The sequence below is a fragment of the Hydra vulgaris genome, chromosome 06 (genome assembly GCF_038396675.1).
Source record: "Hydra vulgaris chromosome 06, alternate assembly HydraT2T_AEP".
NCBI lineage: Eukaryota > Metazoa > Cnidaria > Hydrozoa > Anthoathecata > Hydridae > Hydra > Hydra vulgaris.
Window position 1 is genome coordinate 37,074,185 of NC_088925.1, and position 20,073 is coordinate 37,094,257.

At 29.6% G+C, this 20,073-nt stretch overlaps 2 protein-coding genes and 1 pseudogene across 3 annotated transcripts in view; 2 read left to right on the forward strand and 1 right to left on the reverse strand.

Moving 5' to 3' along the window:
• Positions 1–3,003, forward strand: part of LOC100204866 (carbohydrate sulfotransferase 11) — a 54,227-nt gene extending 51,224 nt beyond the window's left edge. The window contains exons 5-6 of one of the 2 annotated variants that reach the window (XM_065800034.1): positions 1,177–1,344; positions 1,881–3,003. In XM_065800034.1, the coding sequence (XP_065656106.1) occupies positions 1,177–1,344; positions 1,881–2,630 (918 nt within the window). In that variant the 3' untranslated portion in view covers positions 2,631–3,003. The remainder of the gene's footprint in view (positions 1–1,176; positions 1,345–1,880) is intronic. The other variant, XM_065800035.1, reaches the window with a different exon arrangement.
• Positions 3,004–4,394: 1,391 nt separating this feature from the next.
• Positions 4,395–4,754, reverse strand: LOC136081365 (52 kDa repressor of the inhibitor of the protein kinase-like). The gene has a single exon (XM_065798676.1). The coding sequence runs from the start codon at positions 4,752–4,754 to the stop codon at positions 4,395–4,397; it is 360 nt and encodes a 119-aa protein (XP_065654748.1).
• A 9,762-nt stretch (positions 4,755–14,516) lies between these two features.
• Positions 14,517–18,860, forward strand: LOC136081366 (protein FAM200A-like; annotated as a pseudogene).
• The last annotated feature ends 1,213 nt before the right edge of the window (positions 18,861–20,073 follow it).

Below are 20,073 nucleotides of genomic sequence, written 5' to 3' on the forward strand. Positions count from 1 at the left end.
CTTACTTTCGATGAATGGAATCGGTAAGAAATAGAATATCAATATCCACTCTCACAAAGATATTCGGAATCTAGGACTGGTTTGTACTTTTGGAACAATTCTAGCAGAAAAATGATGGCGCTGCAGTTATGACAAAAGTTGGCAGGTTAATTGAAGCACATCAACAGCTATGTTTAGCGCATGGGTTTCATTTGGCTGTTCTCAGCGTACTTTTTCAAAAAATCTATTAATGAGGCTAGTCTGCATGATGAAGAAGATGCTTACATGACATCTGTTGCCACACCCAGATTTGAGAAAGAGCAGAATTCCACAGAAGACGACAAAAAGTTATTGTTCTACAGATACAACGTCTGGGTGTCTCTGACTTTATAAGAAAAGTTGGAGAGGACAGTATCAAAAAAAATTTGCTTCAGATTACCTGAGAGTGGAATTGACTAAAACTAAAAAGATCTCACACGCTCAATTAAAAAAATGTTAGTTTTTGATAAAAATGGCATTAGAGACAAATACTTAATTTCATCTTATCTTCTGGCTTAATCTGAGTCAGAATTTGGTCAAGGATGGAAGATAATTTGCTCAACAGTCTATGTTTTCTGAGGTCTTATATCAACAATCAACTGCAGAAAAAGTAGAACGTTAAAACTTTATATTTTCTTTTTTTCTTATGAATAATGTATAAATAACATTTTACTGAATTTTGTTTTTTATTTTTTATTCTTTAGATAAATTTAGTTTTTTTTAATTGCTAAATCATTTTTTAATTAAATTATTTATTCATTCGTATTATTATAGGAAAAATAATAATCCCGGAATCCCGGGATAACAAGTTTTCAATACCAAAATAACGGTATTGGAGTTTTGGTTCGGTATTCCGAACCCTAATTGGTAAGGAAGCTTCTGGTTAAATGCTATTCCGCTCTGCTAAGTAATAAGATCGGTCTTCTTGGAGCATCTACAGAACTCATTAAGTTTTATCCTAACAATGATATTTCAAGTACTTTTTAAAAATTAGGATTAGGAAATTTTTTTTATTTAAACTTTATTTAAGATTTAGTTCATGTTTATTTCATGTTTTAGTTATGTTCATTACACATGACTGAATATTAAACATTAAATTTAAACAATTATACTATGAAACAAAGATGTGAGTTCATTATTAATATTATTGTATTTAAGGAATATCTTCTTACATCAAACATTCAAGATATTGAAAACTCGGCCACACAGCGCAAACGAAAGCGAACCGTCACTCAAGACTGCCATAAACGTAAGATAAAAGAGATATTTCCCCTGTCAGCAGATTCATCCTCAGGAATAAACTCATATGCTTTTAGAAATATACTGGTAAGATTGCATGACAAAAAATGATAATTCAGATGAAAAATTTTTAAATCTTGCAAATAAAGTGTTTTGTTATCACATTCTCACTCACAAATAACTTTCTATCTATATATCTAGATATATATACATATATGTATATATATATATATATATATATATATATATATATATATATACATATATATATATATGTATATATTATATATACATATATATATATATATATGTGTATATATATATATGTATATATATATATATATGTATGTATATATATTTCTATATATATATATATATAGATATATATATACATATATATATATATATATATATATATATATATATATATATATATATATATATATATATATATATATATATATATATATATATATTTGTATATATATATATTTGTATATATATATATATATATATATATATATATATATATATATATATATATATATATATATATATATATATATATATATATGTATACACATATATATATATCAAAAATATTTATTTCTAAAACACTCAAGCTTGTTATAAAGGTGAGTGATAAACATCAACTTCTATACTGCGTTACTCCGAAAGTTGCTTGTACAAATTGGAAACGAGTTCTACTTGTTCTTGATGGCTATTTTAACAAACCTGATGAGATAAATTCTTCACTTGCACACAACTTTAGCACGGGATACTTTCGCAAACTTAGTGACTATTCTCCTGAAGAAATAAGTTTACGTTTAACAACATATTATAAATTTTTATTTGTCCGTCATCCTTACGAGAGACTTGTGTCAACATTTAGAAATAAATTTGTAGAAACGAAATACAAGACATTTAAATTAATATATGGAAAGTATATTATGAGAAAGTATAGGGAGCTCAAAAATATTACAAATGACATCCGTTATATTGAAGGTGAAGGCCTAAAATTTGAAGAGTTTATCAAGTTTATTATTGATTCTCCGCTAGAAGATGCTGATTTTTGGAACGAACACTGGGAACGAATTGATAGACTTTGTTTGCCTTGTTTGGTACAATATGACTTTGTTGGAAAATTTGAGTCACTTAAACAAGATGCAGACTATCTGTTGAGAACCCTAGATGTTGCTGATAAAGTAACTTTTCCAGAAAAACCTGACGTTCACTCTAATGAAAATTCAAATAAACTTATGAAACAATTTTTTAAATCAATATCGAAAGATATAACAGATAAACTTTACGAGTTATTCAAACATGATTTTTTAATGTTTAACTACAAAAAACCTCAATTTGGTATGAACTAATGTTTATAAATAATTATCTTTACTGTACCTTGTACCACGTGTGTCGTTGTACCAACGTTATACCAACGTTGCTGCGGAGATAAAGAGCTCCAAAAAGAAAACTTTAATGTTAATTTATTCACACACTAGACGCTGCTTTTAAATAGAAACCCATAAGACACAACCTACAAATAGTTTTGATGTAGACACTAGACGCCACTTTACAATTAGTGAGAAAGCATTTTTTTTAAGTGTGTCATTTTTACAAAACTTTTTACTTGTTTGCTTATTCAAGATTTTTTATGTCTCGTTTATTTGTAATCTGTCTTTTAGTAACATTATACACAGAAATATATTAAAAAGGTTGTATTTAGAACAAGATTTTATTGAAAAACACTTCTTATGCTTTCGGATTTTACCGTTTCTAAAACGGAAACAAAATGTAAGTCTTAATTATTTCTTAAACGTCCTTAATATACAAAGCTCTCAGATAAAATTTCTGATATTTGAGCGGAATAGTAAGCGGGTGTTTAACTATAAATTTAAATTATAAAATTGATAAATATAAAATGTAACTTTATTTGGTGCGTAAACTGTAATAAAAAAACGTAAGATGGTTAAATGAAATCAAATCCGTTTTGTCAATGTCGATTCCTGAATATCAATAAATGATTAATTTTAAGCATTTTTTTCGACTTAAACAACTGCAACATTAATCCTTCTCTTGAAACTAACACACACTCTTTTCCATTTCAAATTTGATGTGGGTTATTTTTATCTTAAAAACGTAACACCCAGTGGGCAAGGAACGTTCAAAAGACGTCTTTTTTAGGTCCGGTGCCCACCGGATAGTGCACGAATGTTCAGCTTTAAATTTCTTGTAAGTTCAAAATAATGAAAAAAACTTTATTTATTTAGAACTCTCTTTTTTCATTTATAAAGAATATAAAGTTTAACATAAGATTTTGAAAATGTTTTTAAAAAATCACGATGTTCTTGTTTTTGCAATCTTTGAAATGTTTAGCCAAATTTGAGCCATATTTTAGCCAAATCGCCATATTTGAAGTCTTCTGTGTTAAAAACAGCGCAGGGGCGGATGCAGGATTTTTTGTGGGAGTTGCCTGTTTTTTTTCGAACTGCCAAAATATAGTCGGCGATATTTTTTTGTAAACCCCTCCCCCGGGCTTGCGAGGGGGGGGGGGTTAAGGTTGCAAAAAAATATCGCCGACTATAATTCGTCATCAAAGCGGCATCAGTACTTTATTATTACTTACTTGGCATTGTTCTCAATTACCCATATAAAACAAAACTAATAAAAATATTGCCTTGGCTATTCTGTTCATAAATTAGACATTTTTTACTTGTCTAACCTATTTAACGAAGTGCACCAACGAGAAGGTAAGCCATAGGACTTTGCACTCCATCTGTAAACTGTCATGTGGCCTAAGGTTAACCCTCCATTTCTGGATTCTTTCCTTTTCTTGATAGGCAGTTAGTGTAAAGTATTTGTATTGTTGCCTTAGGTTAGCTCTCCATTTCTGGATTTTTACCTTTTCTTGATAGGCAGTTTATGTAAAGTATTAATATTGTTGCCTTAGGTTAGTCCTCCATTTCTGGATTCTTTCCTTTTCTTGATAGGCAATTAGGCCAAATTTTTTTAATAGGGTTTTATTTTTAATTTTTTATGTTGCTTTTCTAATTTTCACTAAATATAAGGTAAACTTAAATATAAAATAAAATACACGAATATAGTCAATAAACAAAAAAGAAATTATTAAATAAATATTAGGTAAAAACCAACTCTAAGCGTCGTTCCCCTAAAACAGAAAAAATATTTAAAACTCTTTCTACATCAGGAATTATTTCTTGATGAATAGACATCAGAGCTAAAGAATTAAATCTTGACTCTGTCATGCGGCTTCGCATATAAGTTTTCAGTCTGCGTATAACAGAAATGCTCCTCTCGCATTTACATGTAGTAATTGGAATTGTTCCCATTATTAAAAAACCTTCTCTAATGTTTGGGAAACCCATCATATCAATAGACTTTAAAATCTCTGAAATAGTGGATGGGATCACAGATCGATTGTTCCAAAATGTCTCCCACAAATCTAATTCAGCATGAATTGATATAGAATGAGGCATATCCGATATATAAAAATGCAAAAATTCCATAAAATCTGATTTCCAAAAACATTTTTCTTTATTTTTTTTACAACAGTTGCAGGAATACCAGATAAACCTTTGTAAACAATCATCTCACCTTTGCAAACAATCATCAATATTTACATCTACAATTTTAGTTTCATTATCTATGCAAAACTTTATGTGAGATTGAACTAATGATTTTTTATTAGAAAATGGATTTTTAGGAGGTTGACAAGATAAATTAAGAACCTTAGTGGTAACAGAAGAATGCAATAGAACACTTGGCAAAACTGAACACGATCCTCTTTTTAAATCACTTTTGACAAATTTCTTAAAGCATAAAACTTCTCTTTTCACAATAGGGACAAAATGATTTGGTGACCACATATCTTTATCCTTGGAAATAGAGCGACAATCAGTGTTACACCATAAAATACTCAGAATTTCTTTATTTGTTTTATGATCACCACGTGGGTATATACTCACATTAAATAACTTTTTATATTTTTCAAGTCCAAATTCAGGATAAACAGAACGAATTTGCTTATTTAACACTGTAGATAATGCAATTAAACAAAGAAAAGAAGCAAATTTATTGTTTCTGCAATTGTTATAGGCTTCTTTTTTTATAAGTTCAGAAATATTTATATCATTTAATTCTGTAAAAGAATTATTTTAATTACATGCCATGAAAACACTAGAGAGTGAAGAAAAACTTTTAGATTCCACTTGGTTTAAGATTATTGGGTATCTTGAATAAAAGGTTGCTTTCTCAAACAACTCAACAGAAGTTAATAGTCGAAGAATTTCATGTGTTTTATCTGATGAATTTATTAATAAAGCAGCAGAGTTGTAAAGACAGTTACCATTTTCCATTGACCTGTAAAGTCATATCATATATAAACTAAATATAACTAAAAAAAACATATTTAACTTATTTGTTAAGAATTATTGTTTTATAAACAAAATAAAACATAAAAAAACGCGTTTAAACTCATACTTTAAAACAATATAGTCTTCATTTTCTTTTTGCATGGGAATAAAAGCTTCCAGTTCAGAATTTCTTAAAGAAAGAAGATCTTTGTTTACAACAGGAAACTTTGAATTTAAATCTTTGAGATTATTACGAAGCTTTACTTTGTAAGTCGTAATATTAGGCAAATGCTTGGCTTTAATGGCATTGGATAGCAACAAATCCATAATTGCAAACAAAAGTAAAATTTGTATTAAAAATTACTTTAAACTAATTTTTGATAAAACTTCAATTTATTCGAATACTTATAGCTTTATCTTAAAGCTTTAATTATTCGAATAAAGTTTATACGAATAATTAAGGCGTTATTGGAATAATTAAGGATTCATTTCTATATGTAAACGGAACCGAGAGAACCCTTTTGATCAAACGTTCCTGCAACTTTTTTTTGTTGTCTACCGGAAATTCGGGTCAAATGAATCCTGAAACAATAGGGATTTTTTTGGCCTTAATTACGGCAACCAAAATAAATACATTGCAATAACGATTGATTAAAAGGGTTCTTTCGGTTCCGTTTACTTTAAAAAAAGAATCCTGATTAATAGCGGCATTTTGAAACATCACGGAGGAGAGAGAGAGTCTTTGAAACATTGTTAAAGCCGTGTATGTTTTTCTATAAAGGCAATATTTATTTTTTTAAAGAACTCATATATACATATTAGTATACTATAAATTTAAGTTTAGTATTTTTTATATTATGAATCGGAATTTTTTATAACTTCTTAGAATATTATGGGTGAATCCTGGGCAACACAGGATACCCCCTAGATCCGCCCCTGCAGCGGCCTCCTAGATGGCTGTTCCTGCACTAAATTCTTTAAGCAACTTCTTATTGCTATCATTAGAGGAACCTGGGTATGGGTGAAAACATCCTTTCAAGGTTAAATAAAATAGTTATGCCTCTTAATATGAAAATTATCACTTTTTAAATTAAAATCCGCTGACTAACCCTTCATTATGCTATGTTGCTTTCGTAGCAGTTGTTAAACTCGTAATTTTCTTTTGCTTTCGTAGAGGTTGTTACACTCACTACGCGCTTTTTAATTTATTATACTTAAATTTAGGTAAAATAAATTACAGGGGGGGTCGCATTTTATATGCAAGTATTGCAAGATTATTCAATAAGAAAATTTAAAGAAATGCTTTTTATTTAGACATTATTTTGTAGAACTCCGTCTTAATGAATTTTGTCTCAATGGATATAAATTTTCTTTGTGCTGTTTAAGATTGTTGCCGGGCACCCGGGTACCCGTTATTAACTGCCAGGGTAGTATTATTAAATGACGGGTAAGCATTATTTGATAAGTTTAAAAGTTATTTTTTTATGTTTAAAACCAAAGTATAATCGTAATATAACAATTTAACAACATTTTTAAAGAAAATCTTGAAGATCTTGTAATTAAAAATTTTAACGATTTCAGTGTTATTTATCTAGAAACATTGAACGGAAACAATTAGGAAAGTTATTTGAGTTTCAGAAACTAACTTATTATTCTTCACGCATTATGTTTTCCTTTACGTGAATCAAAACTCCTCCAACTCCAATTTTGTTATTAGTAATGATTTTAAATACATAAATATGAAAAATAACAATACAAATGCATGTTAGTGCATATATGGACATATGAAATAATTTTATTTCATATGTCCATATATGCATAATAATTATCTTGTTTGCAAATTAACCCATCGATATAACTATTTTTAAGCTCATTTAAAAAAATTCAAGTTACAGTTAAGCTAAAATGTAAATTTTGGATATAAATGAAAAAAAGAAAACTCTAAATAAATGACACCATTGAATGAAAAGCTTTCATTGACTGTTTATAAGTAAAAACTTACATATTACACTCTGAAAGCTGGAATAACTCAGAAAAAAAAATTATTAATTTGTTAGAAAATGAACTTAATGTAAAAGGAGTCGTTATTGGAAGAGCTCATAGAACAGGGAAATTTGACCCAAAAAAACCAAGAACTATTGTAACAAAACTACTAAACTACAAAGATAAGGTTGAAATTTTAAAGAATGCAAATAAGCTAAAAGGATCGGGAATTTACATTAACGAAGATTATTCAATCGAAATTGCGGCAATTTGAAAAAAACTTTTTGAAGAAAGTAAAAGTCATAGTATTAAAGGTAAATATTCTATAGTCATTTACTATAATTTAATTGTCAAAGAATTTAGAGATTGAAATTTTGTTAAATGATTTTTTTTTTAAGTTTACAATATTGTTTGATTTTTATTAGTTTTTCTTTGTTATATTACTCTTATTTAAAATGGCCGAGGATTCAGCTTTAAAAAATTTTAAATTTAATTCATTACTAACTGAAAAATAAATACGTTAAAAAAAAGATTCTGATCCTGATATTAACTTTTATAATAATAATGATCGAATAAAAAATATTAACCCATTATATTATAATGTAAATTCAAAAAATATCATTGAAGGAATGGGGAACAACTCGTTCTCGATCCTTCATGTTAATATTAGAAGTCTTGAAAAAAATTTAATTCTTTAAAACAATTTTTATGTAAAATTAATATTAATTTTCAAATTATTTGTCTCAGCGAGACATGGTGTGATGACAAAAATAAAAGACGGAATTTTTCCGGAAAAGTTAAAAATCGCTAGAGTTGTCCCAATTTTAAAATCAGGTGATCCTTATGACGTTACTAATTATAGGTTGATCTCAATTCTACATGTTTTTCAAAAATTCTAAAACGAATTATGTATAATAGACTCTATTCTTTCTTAAGCAAAAAAAATATTTTGTACAATAAACAATTTGGTTTTAAATTTGGTCATTCTACTGATCACCCAATCTTTCATCTTGTACATGCTATGTTTAAAGGGTTTAATGAAAAAAAGTATACTTTAGGTGTTTTTTATAGATCTAAGCAAGCCCTTTAATACAGTTGATCATATAATTCTTTTATCTAAACTCGAAATCTACGGTATAAGAAATTCAAACTTGGCTTAGCTTAAAAGTTACTTGCTTAACAGGAAGCAATATATTTCATACGAAGGTGGAAAAACGGATAATATGACTATCACATGCGGTTTTCCCAGGGTTCAATACAAGGACCCCTCTTATTTCTATTTTATATTAGTGATTTAAATAATTTTTCTAATATCTTAAACTCAATTTTATTTGCCAATGATACTAACTTGTTTTATTCCAATGGAGATATTAATATTTTATTTTTAACAGTAAACAGAGAATTTGATAAACTAAGCCAATGGTTTAAATCCTATAAACTATCCCTAAACATTAATAAAACTAAATACACATTATTCCATCATGCTTCAAAAAAAAATATTTCATGGAAACTACCGAATCTTTTTATTGATAATAATTTAATAAAAAGGAAAATAACGTTAAAATTCTTGGGCGTAATTCTAGATGAAGGTATTAACTGGAGAGAACATATAAATGTTATTGAAAAAAAAAATTTAAAAAAATATTGGTATACTGTATAAAGCTAAAGAGTTTTTAAACTTTAATTTTTAAATCTTGTTTGAATTACATATACTTTTCATTTATACATTGTTACCTAAACTATACAAATTTTGCTTAGTGCAGCACCAACGTTACAAAAATAAATAGACTTCTCTGCAAACAAAAACATGTTATCAGGGCTGTGAATCTTGTGCTGTATATATAAATCATATATACAGCACAAGATTCTCAAAAAATAATTTTAGTCAATCCAAAACCTATTATTCAGTCACTAAATACTCAATTACAAATCGAGGACCTAAATTATGGAATACACTTTTAAATGATGATCTTAAAACACTCTCTTCGCTTAAACAGTTTTAAACAAAACTTAGGCAAACTCTTCTGTCAAACGACAATGAATTTAATTTTTTCTAAGGCGTTAAATAAGAGTACTCTTATGATTTGATTTATATAATTATGAATATATTTGTTAATTTTATATTTATACTAGGGTTATAACTTTTTTTAACCCCATGCTCCTGTACTGTAGTTTGATGAATTTTTACCTAAAATGCAAGAAAATGAACTATTATTTGCATATATTTTGAAAGAAGTTAACACTGCCATTGAAAAGTCGATTTTGACATAAGCACTACTATGTAACCCAGTAGGCAAAAGACGTATTTTAAACGTCTAAAATATCTTGTGCCCACTAGGAATACATGGGAATATATAAAATCGATTTTTGAACGGCGCACAGTGTATCGCTTTATACAAGCTAGGTGGACAAAAGTCATATTAAGAAATCGACTAATTGAGAATATTTTTACAATAACAGTCCTACATTAGTAATAACTTGCGGTGTTAATTATGAAAAACATTCCAGAGCAATGAGTCATAAGCAATTAAAAAGGCGTTAAAATGTAATTTCATTTTTGAAAAAAATTATATAAAAATTTACAATGGTTGCATTAACATTTAACATGAATTAAAGAAACCAATCATTTTAATGCAGCGATGGATTTTACTTTTAAGGGTAAGTACTATTTAATTACATTAAATATTTTATTTAAAAGTTAAGCAATATGTATTAAAATATGGTTTAAAAAACTGGGTTGAAATTGTAAAATATTTTTTGTTTTTTAATTTTTAAATTTATGCAACTTTTTGTATCCACATGTATCCAAGCTAATTTATTAACAGTGTATAGCTAAAGTCCTAATGGGTACAACAAAGAAAAAATTTTCACCACATAAATCCACAATTTTTTGTTACTAAATTTCATTTAGATCATGTGCGCTCTTTTTTAAAAATGGAGTTATTTTAAGAATGGCGAAGACATAATTAAGAAAAAAGAAATTCTCGTTTATTGGATTTTATTTTGCAAAGATTTTGTGTTACTGATGTAACTGATGTGACTAGAGATTCTGAGAGGTCTTTGCAGTTAAAAATTTCATGTATGGCTTCAAAAGTCGCAATAAAATGGTCTGCAGCACATACGATGATGGACCGTTTTTTAAACAAAAATAAAATTTAGTTATATAAGTATATACTTTTTCATCATCTGGAAAAATTCAAGGACGACCAAAAAAGAACTTTGAAGACTCGTCCTTTAAAACCAAAAAACGAAGGGTTCAAAACTTAGTAAAATCGTAAAGTGCAACTGAGTTGACCACAGCTGCTGAAGTAGCATGCCGTGTGTTGGGGCACAGAAACCAAGCTACTTTAATCAAAAAAAGTCTGGAATCATCAGAAAAAATTAAATCAAAAGACTTTATTTGTGGTGGCAAGCAGTTAAATTGTGACGAGGTATTAACTTATTACATTGACTCTAAATGTACAAGTCATTCTTATAAACAGACGAGAAAGTGGTCTTCAAATGCAGGGCATATATTATTTCCATCTTATTATAGTCTATGCAAGTCGAAAAAGTTATGTTATCCATTAGATGAAAATATTTCTGCTACAGAAACACGTGCCGAAATTAGCCTACAAGCTATACTTGATAAAACTACTGAATGCCTAATTGAAGCCCAATGCAAAGTTCTTAAAAGTATTACTTTTACTACGCCATTCACACTAATTAGCAAATCGGGATGTGATGGGAGCTCCGGTCACCGCACATACAAATAGAGATTTAAAAACTCTGATGCTACTAATGAGTTTTTGTTTGTATTTTCATTTGTTCCGTTGAGACAGAGTGACGGTCAAAATATTATTTGACAAAATCCACGACCTTCATCCACGCTTAATTGCCGACCAATTAAATTTATTTTTTCAAAAGAAACAAATCTTTTAACTACAACAGAAACTAACCAAGTTTTAAAAGAAGTTTCAAAACTTGTTTCAACATCTATAAGACTCAACGAATCTCAAATTACTGTTAAACACGACCTAATACTATCAATGATAGATGGAAAAGTTTGTTATGCCTTGACTGACACAAGTTCCCAACAAAAATGTTACATATGTGGTGCGACTCCTAAAATGATGAACGGTGAAGTAAAAGACTTAGTTGTTAAAAAAGAGCATTATGGTTTTGGTCTGTCTACCTTGCATGCGTGGATTCGTTTTTTTGAGTGCATGCTACACATTAGCTATTGGTTAGATATAAAAAAAGAGGCAAGTTAGAAGCGATGAAAATAAATTTAGTGTCCAAAAACGTTCAGATGATATCAAACAAAAATTTAAAAAGCATATGGGCCTTATTGTAGAGAAATCAAAACCTGGCTTTGGGTATACAAATGATGAGAACACAGCTCGCAAGTTTTTTATGAATCCAGAGTTGAGTGGCGAGATTACGGGTTTAGACATCAATTTCAATAAAAATTTCAGTATTTTATTAAGAACACTTTCCTCTGGCTATGATATTAACTATTATGAATTTGAAAAGCTTTGTTCTGAAACCCAAACTCTTTATTATTAATCTGTATTCGTAGTACTATATGCCTGTTGCTGTGCACAAATACTTGAGCATAGCACGGAAGTTAAAAACATGCCTTCTTCCAATAGGAAAACTGTCTCAAGAAGCCCGCAATAAAGATTTTCGTCGATTCCGCGAACACCACACAAGAAAAAATTCACGTATTTGCACAAATATAGATTTGCTCAATATGCTTTTGGTAACATCAGATCCTGTCATCAACTCACACAGAGAATTGTCAAGTAAGAAAACTGGTAAACTACCGTTGGAAGTTTTGAATTTAATTATCCCACCTATAATACCACCACAGCTTGTTGAAAATAGAACTATGTGTGACGATGAAGATTATTTAGAGTCCGAGTCATCGGGTAGTGAAAATAACAATGATTCATCCGATAATAATTAATTATTAATAAAATAGTTTTTTTTATTTTACGTAGTGTAGTGAGTATATTTTTATATTTTGTATATTTGTAGTGAGTATATTTTTATTTTATGCAAAATTTTGTTACATTACTTAATTATCTTTTTCAAGAAAAAAACTTTTAAAAACTTAAAAGTAATTAAAATATCGCCTTTTCTACAATAAAATTTAAAAAAAAAATACTTTTATAGTAAAATTGGCTTTTTGGCGCCCTTTTAAGCTTAAACGCGCGGGGTAATTGCCCTCCTGCCTCCCCCAGGCTACCCTACTGCATAACTAATCAATAAAACACCAAAATATTGTTAACTACATTCTTAGAAATGAAATTACAAAACAAAATATTTTTGTCCACTTAGCTTGAATGAAGCCATACACTGTGCGGCGGGGTGAACTTTTTTCAAAAGTTATGCAAATAATAGTTCATTTCGTGCTTTTTAGGTAAAAGTTTATCAAACTACAGTACAGGAGCATGGGGTTGAAAAAAAGTCATAACCCTAGTATACACATATAAAAAAAAAAAAACTCTATTGTACACTTTTACACGATTTAATTTTATCATTTGTTTATTACCGAGGATGCAAAAAAGTTTGTACTATATATTCTTGAAATCTTATGTACCCCTAATTTTTTGCCATATATTTATATGCGAGTGTGTACGTTCATTTTTTATCTTTTGTTTTTGTTATCTATATTTGTTTATTTTTTTATTTATTTTTTATTTTTTGTTCCATTTTGTTTGCTTTTTTGATGTTGTTTTTTTACTTATTTTTTTAATTTTTTTTTTCTTAATTATTTTCAATCCAAGAAAAGAAATTTTTAAAAATGAAATAGGAAGATAAAATATAAAAAATTTTTTTTTTTTTTTTAATTTTTTTTATTTATTTATCTTTTTCTTTCTTTATCTAAAATAAAATTTTTAAGAAAATTTAGTTAATATTTAAAAGATTTTGTATCATCTTACACGTTTTTTTAAAAGCTATGCTATGTATGGTATATAATACGGGGCTTAGTGACAAGACAACTATAGTCTTCTTTTTGCTCCTGTCATGTAAATTTTTATTTATTTACTTAGTTATTGTAATTATTCTTAAACGGCGAAATATATATATAATAAGAAAAATATTTATGTTTTAGAAAACATAAATATTTTTCCTTAAAATTTATTGACAAAAAAAATTATGTAAAAAAATACTAAAGACTCTTAAAAAAATTTCAACAGAATGTTATTCACCAATAATACAAAAAATACTTATTTTTATTACAAAAGAATAACATTTTTAAAATCTCTATGAAAATACGCTTCTTTTGAGACCCAGGTTGACATACTTTTGAATAACTTTTTTTTTGGCAATATTAGGGACTTTACCTTAAATACTAAAGATTTGAACCCAAATATCTTTACAACTTGACGTGATGGTGAAAAATGGTTTGCATATTTGAAATCAGCATATTTAATTTGTTTTAAAAAACCACCTAGTTAACAAGATATGCACAATAAAATTTTATTTGTTGATCAGTGTTATCCAATGGTATTGTTTCACAACGCCATGAACAATTGCAAATAAGATATGGAAGTTAACTTTTTTTTTCGGCAATATTAGGGACTTTACCTTAAATACTAAAGATTTGAACCCAAATATCTTTACAACTTGACGTGATGGTAAAAAATGGTTTGCATATTTGAAATCAGCATATTTAATTTGTTTTAAAAAACCACCTAGTTAACAAGATATGCACAATAAAATTTTATTTGTTGATCAGTGTTATCCAATGGTATTGTTTCACAACGCCATGAACAATTGCAAATAAGATATGGAAGTTAAAAAAACTCGTAAACAATATTTGAGCCCATGAGATGCATAGTGGTATAAGTCACTTTTTTCAATACTTTGAGTTATTGCCACCAATGGTTAGCATTTTGTTTATTCTATTACATGGCAGAGTGGTATAAGTCTAATGATATCGATAACGATGCTGGAACTGTTTTTTGTTATGCTCCTCACTAAACAGCTGTTTTTGTTCACAGCCATTGTGATATTAGTCAGACTTCTCAAAACTAGATATGAGTGACTTGTACCACTATGCATCTCAAGGGCTCATTTAGAGTTAGTTAATTATATTTTTTAGAGTTAGTTTATTATTTAGTTCTATATAAATGATTTACAGTTACAACTAAAAAGGAGAAAATAATATTTGTGTAAATTAAAAAATTTAAAAATCCACGTTTTTCTATCCGACTAAAAAGAAGAAAATAATATTCTTCTCTGTTACGCCTGAACTGATTTGTTAACATGTATGTAAATTTTTGATTCATATTAGTGTGAACAATTTATAAAATTTTAGAAGTGTAAACGTGATATACAGTATCAGACAAAACGAGTGCAGCCAAATAATGCTAATTTAGTTTCTTTATATAAAAGTGCTACATTTTTTCAATTTAGAGAAATAACTATGTAACTGTTTAGAGACAAAGTTCTTCAAGTTTTATTCATCACAAAGTTCATTATTTGTACACGAAAATTAATAAATTAATCAAAAGTATTAAAAAAAGTTGATTTCCTTCTGGACAAAACAAGTGCAACTCGACAAAATGTTGACCAAGCTGTATTTCGCTATCAACATTTCGTGGCAAACCCTTTGTTGTTGATCACAGCCTTGCATCTTCGAGGCATAGATTTGATCAGGTGATCAATGAAACTTTGTGGAATTGCTGCCCAGGCCTTTTGTTCAAACAGTTGATCCTTATTACGAACACCTTCACGACTAATTCTGCGGTTGACAATCTCCCACAGGTTCTCGATAGGGTTGAGATCCGGAGATTGAGGCGGCCAATCCATCACCGATAGGTGGTTGTCTTGAAACCACTGCTTTACTACTTTTGCAGTGTGTTTCGGATCGTTGCCTTGCTGAAAAACCCATTTTATTGGCATATTCCATTCAGCATGAGGTAACATAACATTTTCAGGATATTTTTATACATGAAACGGTCCATTATTCCATTGTTTCGATGTATTGGACCTAGACCGTTAGCAGAAAAACACCCCCAGACCGTTACATTGCCTCCACCATGCTTCACGGTCTTATGGCAGTAACGTAAATCGAGGTGTTTTCCGGCCGGTCGACGTACACGGCAAATGCCATCGCTGCCAATGATGTTGAACTTCGATTCATCACTGAACAGGACAGTTCACAATTTCTGTACATTCCAGGCAATATGAGATGTAGCAAACAGGAGTCTTTTCTTCTGGTTTTTTTAGTGAAATCAGCGGTTTCTTTGCAGGGCGTCGCGAAAACAATCCGGCTTCAACAACACGTCGTCTGATTGTTCGTTCCGATACAGGCAGCTCTAATTGCTTTTGTATCTCGACTGATGATATCCAGGGATCCTTCTTGACGGATCTGAAGATCATAGAATCCTCTCTAGAAGTGGTGGAACGCGGTCTTCCACCTTTGTTATCTGCTGCCAACTTCCCCGAAGAACGATATTTGGAACATAGTCTTGATACGGTCCATTTTTTCACGCGATATTTATCACAAATACTTTTTTGTGACATTCCACTTACGTAATCGCCAATAATTTTCTTTCTTAGTTCCAATCCAAGTCTGTCGGGATCCATTTTTGCACTTGAAGTCATAAAAAAAATAAAGATAAATAATCACGCTTCTCAAGGCTTACCGTGTTACATTTACCTTGTGATGATACAATAATGCTCTGTGGAATACAACGTCTTGGTTGGATGTGGACTGTATTGATGTAATGAAACACTTGTTGTATTTCACTTTTTGTATTGATGTTCTTCGATAAAACACTTTGATAAAACTCACTTCGATAAACTGTCTTGATAATACTGACTGATTGACTTCCATATACTGACTGAATTACATGTCGATTTACATGTCTCTTATATAGTAAAATGAACCTGTGTGAACCTGTTTTGGAAGATTCTAGATGCTTCTTTTCGATGCTTCTGGAAGCTTCTGCATGCGTCTAGATGCTTCTGAATGTTTCTGGATATTTCTGGATGCTACTGGATGCTTCCAGATGCTTATTTGGAATATTCTGGAAGCTTCTGCATGCTTCTGGAAACTTCTGGATACTTCCTTTAATTATTAAAAAACTTCCGTGACGTTGACACGGACCAGACTTAAGAAGATGAAACAAACCAAAAAAGTTGCACTTGTTTTGTACGGTGCAAAATGGCACTTGTCAACGAAATTCTGCCTGTGTGCTGTCACCTGTCAGCTGATTGCTCATGTCATGGCTTGCTATGACTCCAGACTCCTGAACTGTTTGCTGTGGTAGTATAGTTTGTTTCGTTTTTAAGACATGTAAAATTAGGAACACTTTTTAGCATTGTTCGATGTTGGTTGCAAATGTTTTGTCCAATACTATATATATATATATATATATATATATATATATATATATATATATATATATATATATATATATATATATATATATATATATATATATATATATATATATATATATATATATATATATATATATATATATATATATATATATATATATATATACATAGATGTGCATATATATATATACATAGATGTGTATATATATATATATATATATATATATATATATATATATATATATATATATATCACGTTTTCACTTCTAAAATTTTACAAATTGTTTAAAGTAATATGAATCAAAAATTTACATACATGTTAACAAATCAGTTCAGGCGTAACAGAGAAGAAAATTATTTTTTTCTTTTTAGTCGAATAGAAAAACGTGGCCTCTAGTGGCAAGTATCATAAACAAAACATATCGACTGTTGAAGCTTCTTATTTAGTATCTCTTAGAATCGCCAGAGCTATAAAACCTCACAATATTGCCGAAAAATTGCTGTTGCCAGCGGCCGAAGACACTGTTAGAGTTATGATTGGAACCGAGTATGTTACTAAACTGAATGCAATTTCCTTGTCTAATGATACTGTTCACAGGAGAATAGCTGACATGTCTGCTGAAATTATTGATCAGATATTTCAGGAAATTAAATCTGCTCCACTTCCAATATTTAGCATCCAACTTGATGAATCCACAGACGTTGCAAATTGTTCACAATTACTGGTTTACGTGAGGTATATAAATTATGGCGATTTTAAGTTTCTCTTTTGCAAATCTCTTGAAACTACTACTACTGCACGTGATGTATTTGACAAAGTTAGTTCATTTCAGAAAAATCATAATATCTCTTGGGAAGATATTTGTGGTATCTGCACAGATGGTGCTCCAAGTATGCTAGGATGTCGATCTGGATTTCAACGTTTGGTACAGAATGAGTCACCAAATGTCATTGGAACTCACTGCATGATTTATCGACAAATATTAGCAAGGAAAACACTCTCACAAGAGTTACAAGAAGTAATGAAGAGCGTCATTGGTTTTGTCAATTTTGTGAAAGCGAGTGCTTTAAATAGTCGACTGTTTTCAAAAATTTGTAATGAGTTGGATGCGACCAACAATGTTTTGCTATTTTACACTGAAGTGAGATGGTTGTCGAGAGGAAAAGTTCTAAAGCGAGTTTTTGAACTTCATGATGAACTATAACAGTTTTTTAATCAGAAAGCAAAACCGCAATTCGAAGCATTTTATAGCGATGAAAGTGAATTACAGAAAATAGCCTATCCTGTTGACATCTTTGCCATCTTGAATGAGTTAAATTTATCACTGCAAGGACCAAATGCTTCCAAATGAAACTTCAGCTTTGGTAAACAAAATTGAATGAAAATAAAATTTACATGTTGCCAACCTTATCTGCTTTCTATGAGGAAAATGGCATTGAGCCTGACAAACGGAATACAATGATAATTTCTGTGAAAGAACATTTGCACGCGTTGCGGACGAAATTTCATCATACTTTCCAAATCTACCTAACATCCCTTTTGCACTTGCCAGAAATCCATTCAAAGTTAAAGTTGAAGATGTTCCTGAGACATCGCAGGAAGAGTTTATTGAACTCATAAATAGCGATGCAGTGAAAAATGGTTTCTCTTTAATGTCAGTTACGCAGTTTTGGATCAAGTGTTTGCAACCATATCCCGTTCTGTCTGAGATTGTGTTGCGCCTTCTTCTTCGATTTCTAACAACATATCTTTGCAAAACAGGGTTTTCCAGCCTGTTAGTTTTCAAGTCTAAATACAGAAATAGACCTAATGCAGAAGATAACCTTCGTTGTGCTCCTGCAAAGACTGCCCCAAGAATTTCTGATCTGGTAAAACAAAAACAAGCTCAACCTTCGCACTGACATTGACATTTTGTACACATACTGTCGCAAGAATATTGTTGAAATGTAGTCATTTGCAATGTATTGTAAATGAGACTGTTATCCATAATAAGTCATGCTTTTCAAATTTTCATATAAGTATGCAACATGAATATGGTGAATACGTGATATAGAAAATTAAATATAAATGCAAGTCATAAAGATAAAATTCATTTAGTTGTAGTTTAATTATAATTAGAAATCTATTTTGAAAAAAATGTAATTACATATTGTTTTGTGATTAAACATAAAACTTTAGCTATGTTCAGTTTTTCACAATGAAAATAATTCCTGTATATGCGGAAATTTATATTGCGATATATAATTTGTATTATAACAATAGCAAAAGTACAGTTACTTAGGCCTATGAGCGTAAATAATTTTACAGTTGGGTTCGCTATATCATAGAGGTTGTATTAAAAGGGTCGCGGCAATATAAAGGTTGAGAACCGCTGCTTTGGACTATGCAATTGAAACATGAGACTTTGAATTGAGGGATAAAAATTATATTACATACAGTAAACTCCCGGTTACTCGAATTTGTCGCTTATTCGAAGCAACTTTCATTGCCCGAAAATTTTTCTTAAGTTATTCGAAATTCCTTTTATTCGAATTAATTTTTTGCTCCCCTTGTCTAATAACCCTGTTAGTTACTCGAAGTTTTCCTTCTGCTAAAGATACCATTGCATTGTATGTTAAAATATAACTAAATCGAATTTATTCAAATTATATGTATCTATATATGTAAAAAAAAGTAGCGTTATCAAAATATAACGAAATTGAACACTTTAAACATAAAACTTTAAACATTTTAATAAAAATTTCTCGTCTACGCGAAAGAAGGCAGTACCATGATTGTACCGTGGGGGTCGTTGGGTGCAATTGACCACCCTTTTTTAAGAAACTCTCTTTGTTTCTGGCAAATTTTATATTTAAAATTGAGCAAAAATTTCAAATTATCAATCAAAGATAAATATCTTGCCTTTAAAGATTGGAAAAAGGTCATATTAAAAAAAAATGTAGTCGGAAAGTTTAAAACACTTTTACTTACATGATTAAGCATTAAGAAGACAATCATTAAGGGTCAGTCAATTTGGAGCTAAGAGACAAAAGATTTGGAAAGCATGATTCCGTTCATAAATTGTAAAGATTTTATTTGTTTATTGTAAACTTATTTTTTAGAAGTTAAAGACTT

Bases quoted from the DNA above. Each gene is read 5' to 3' on its own strand.
- LOC136081365 (XM_065798676.1), bottom strand. From the start codon at position 4,754: ATGCCTCATTCTATATCAATTCATGCTGAATTAGATTTGTGGGAGACA.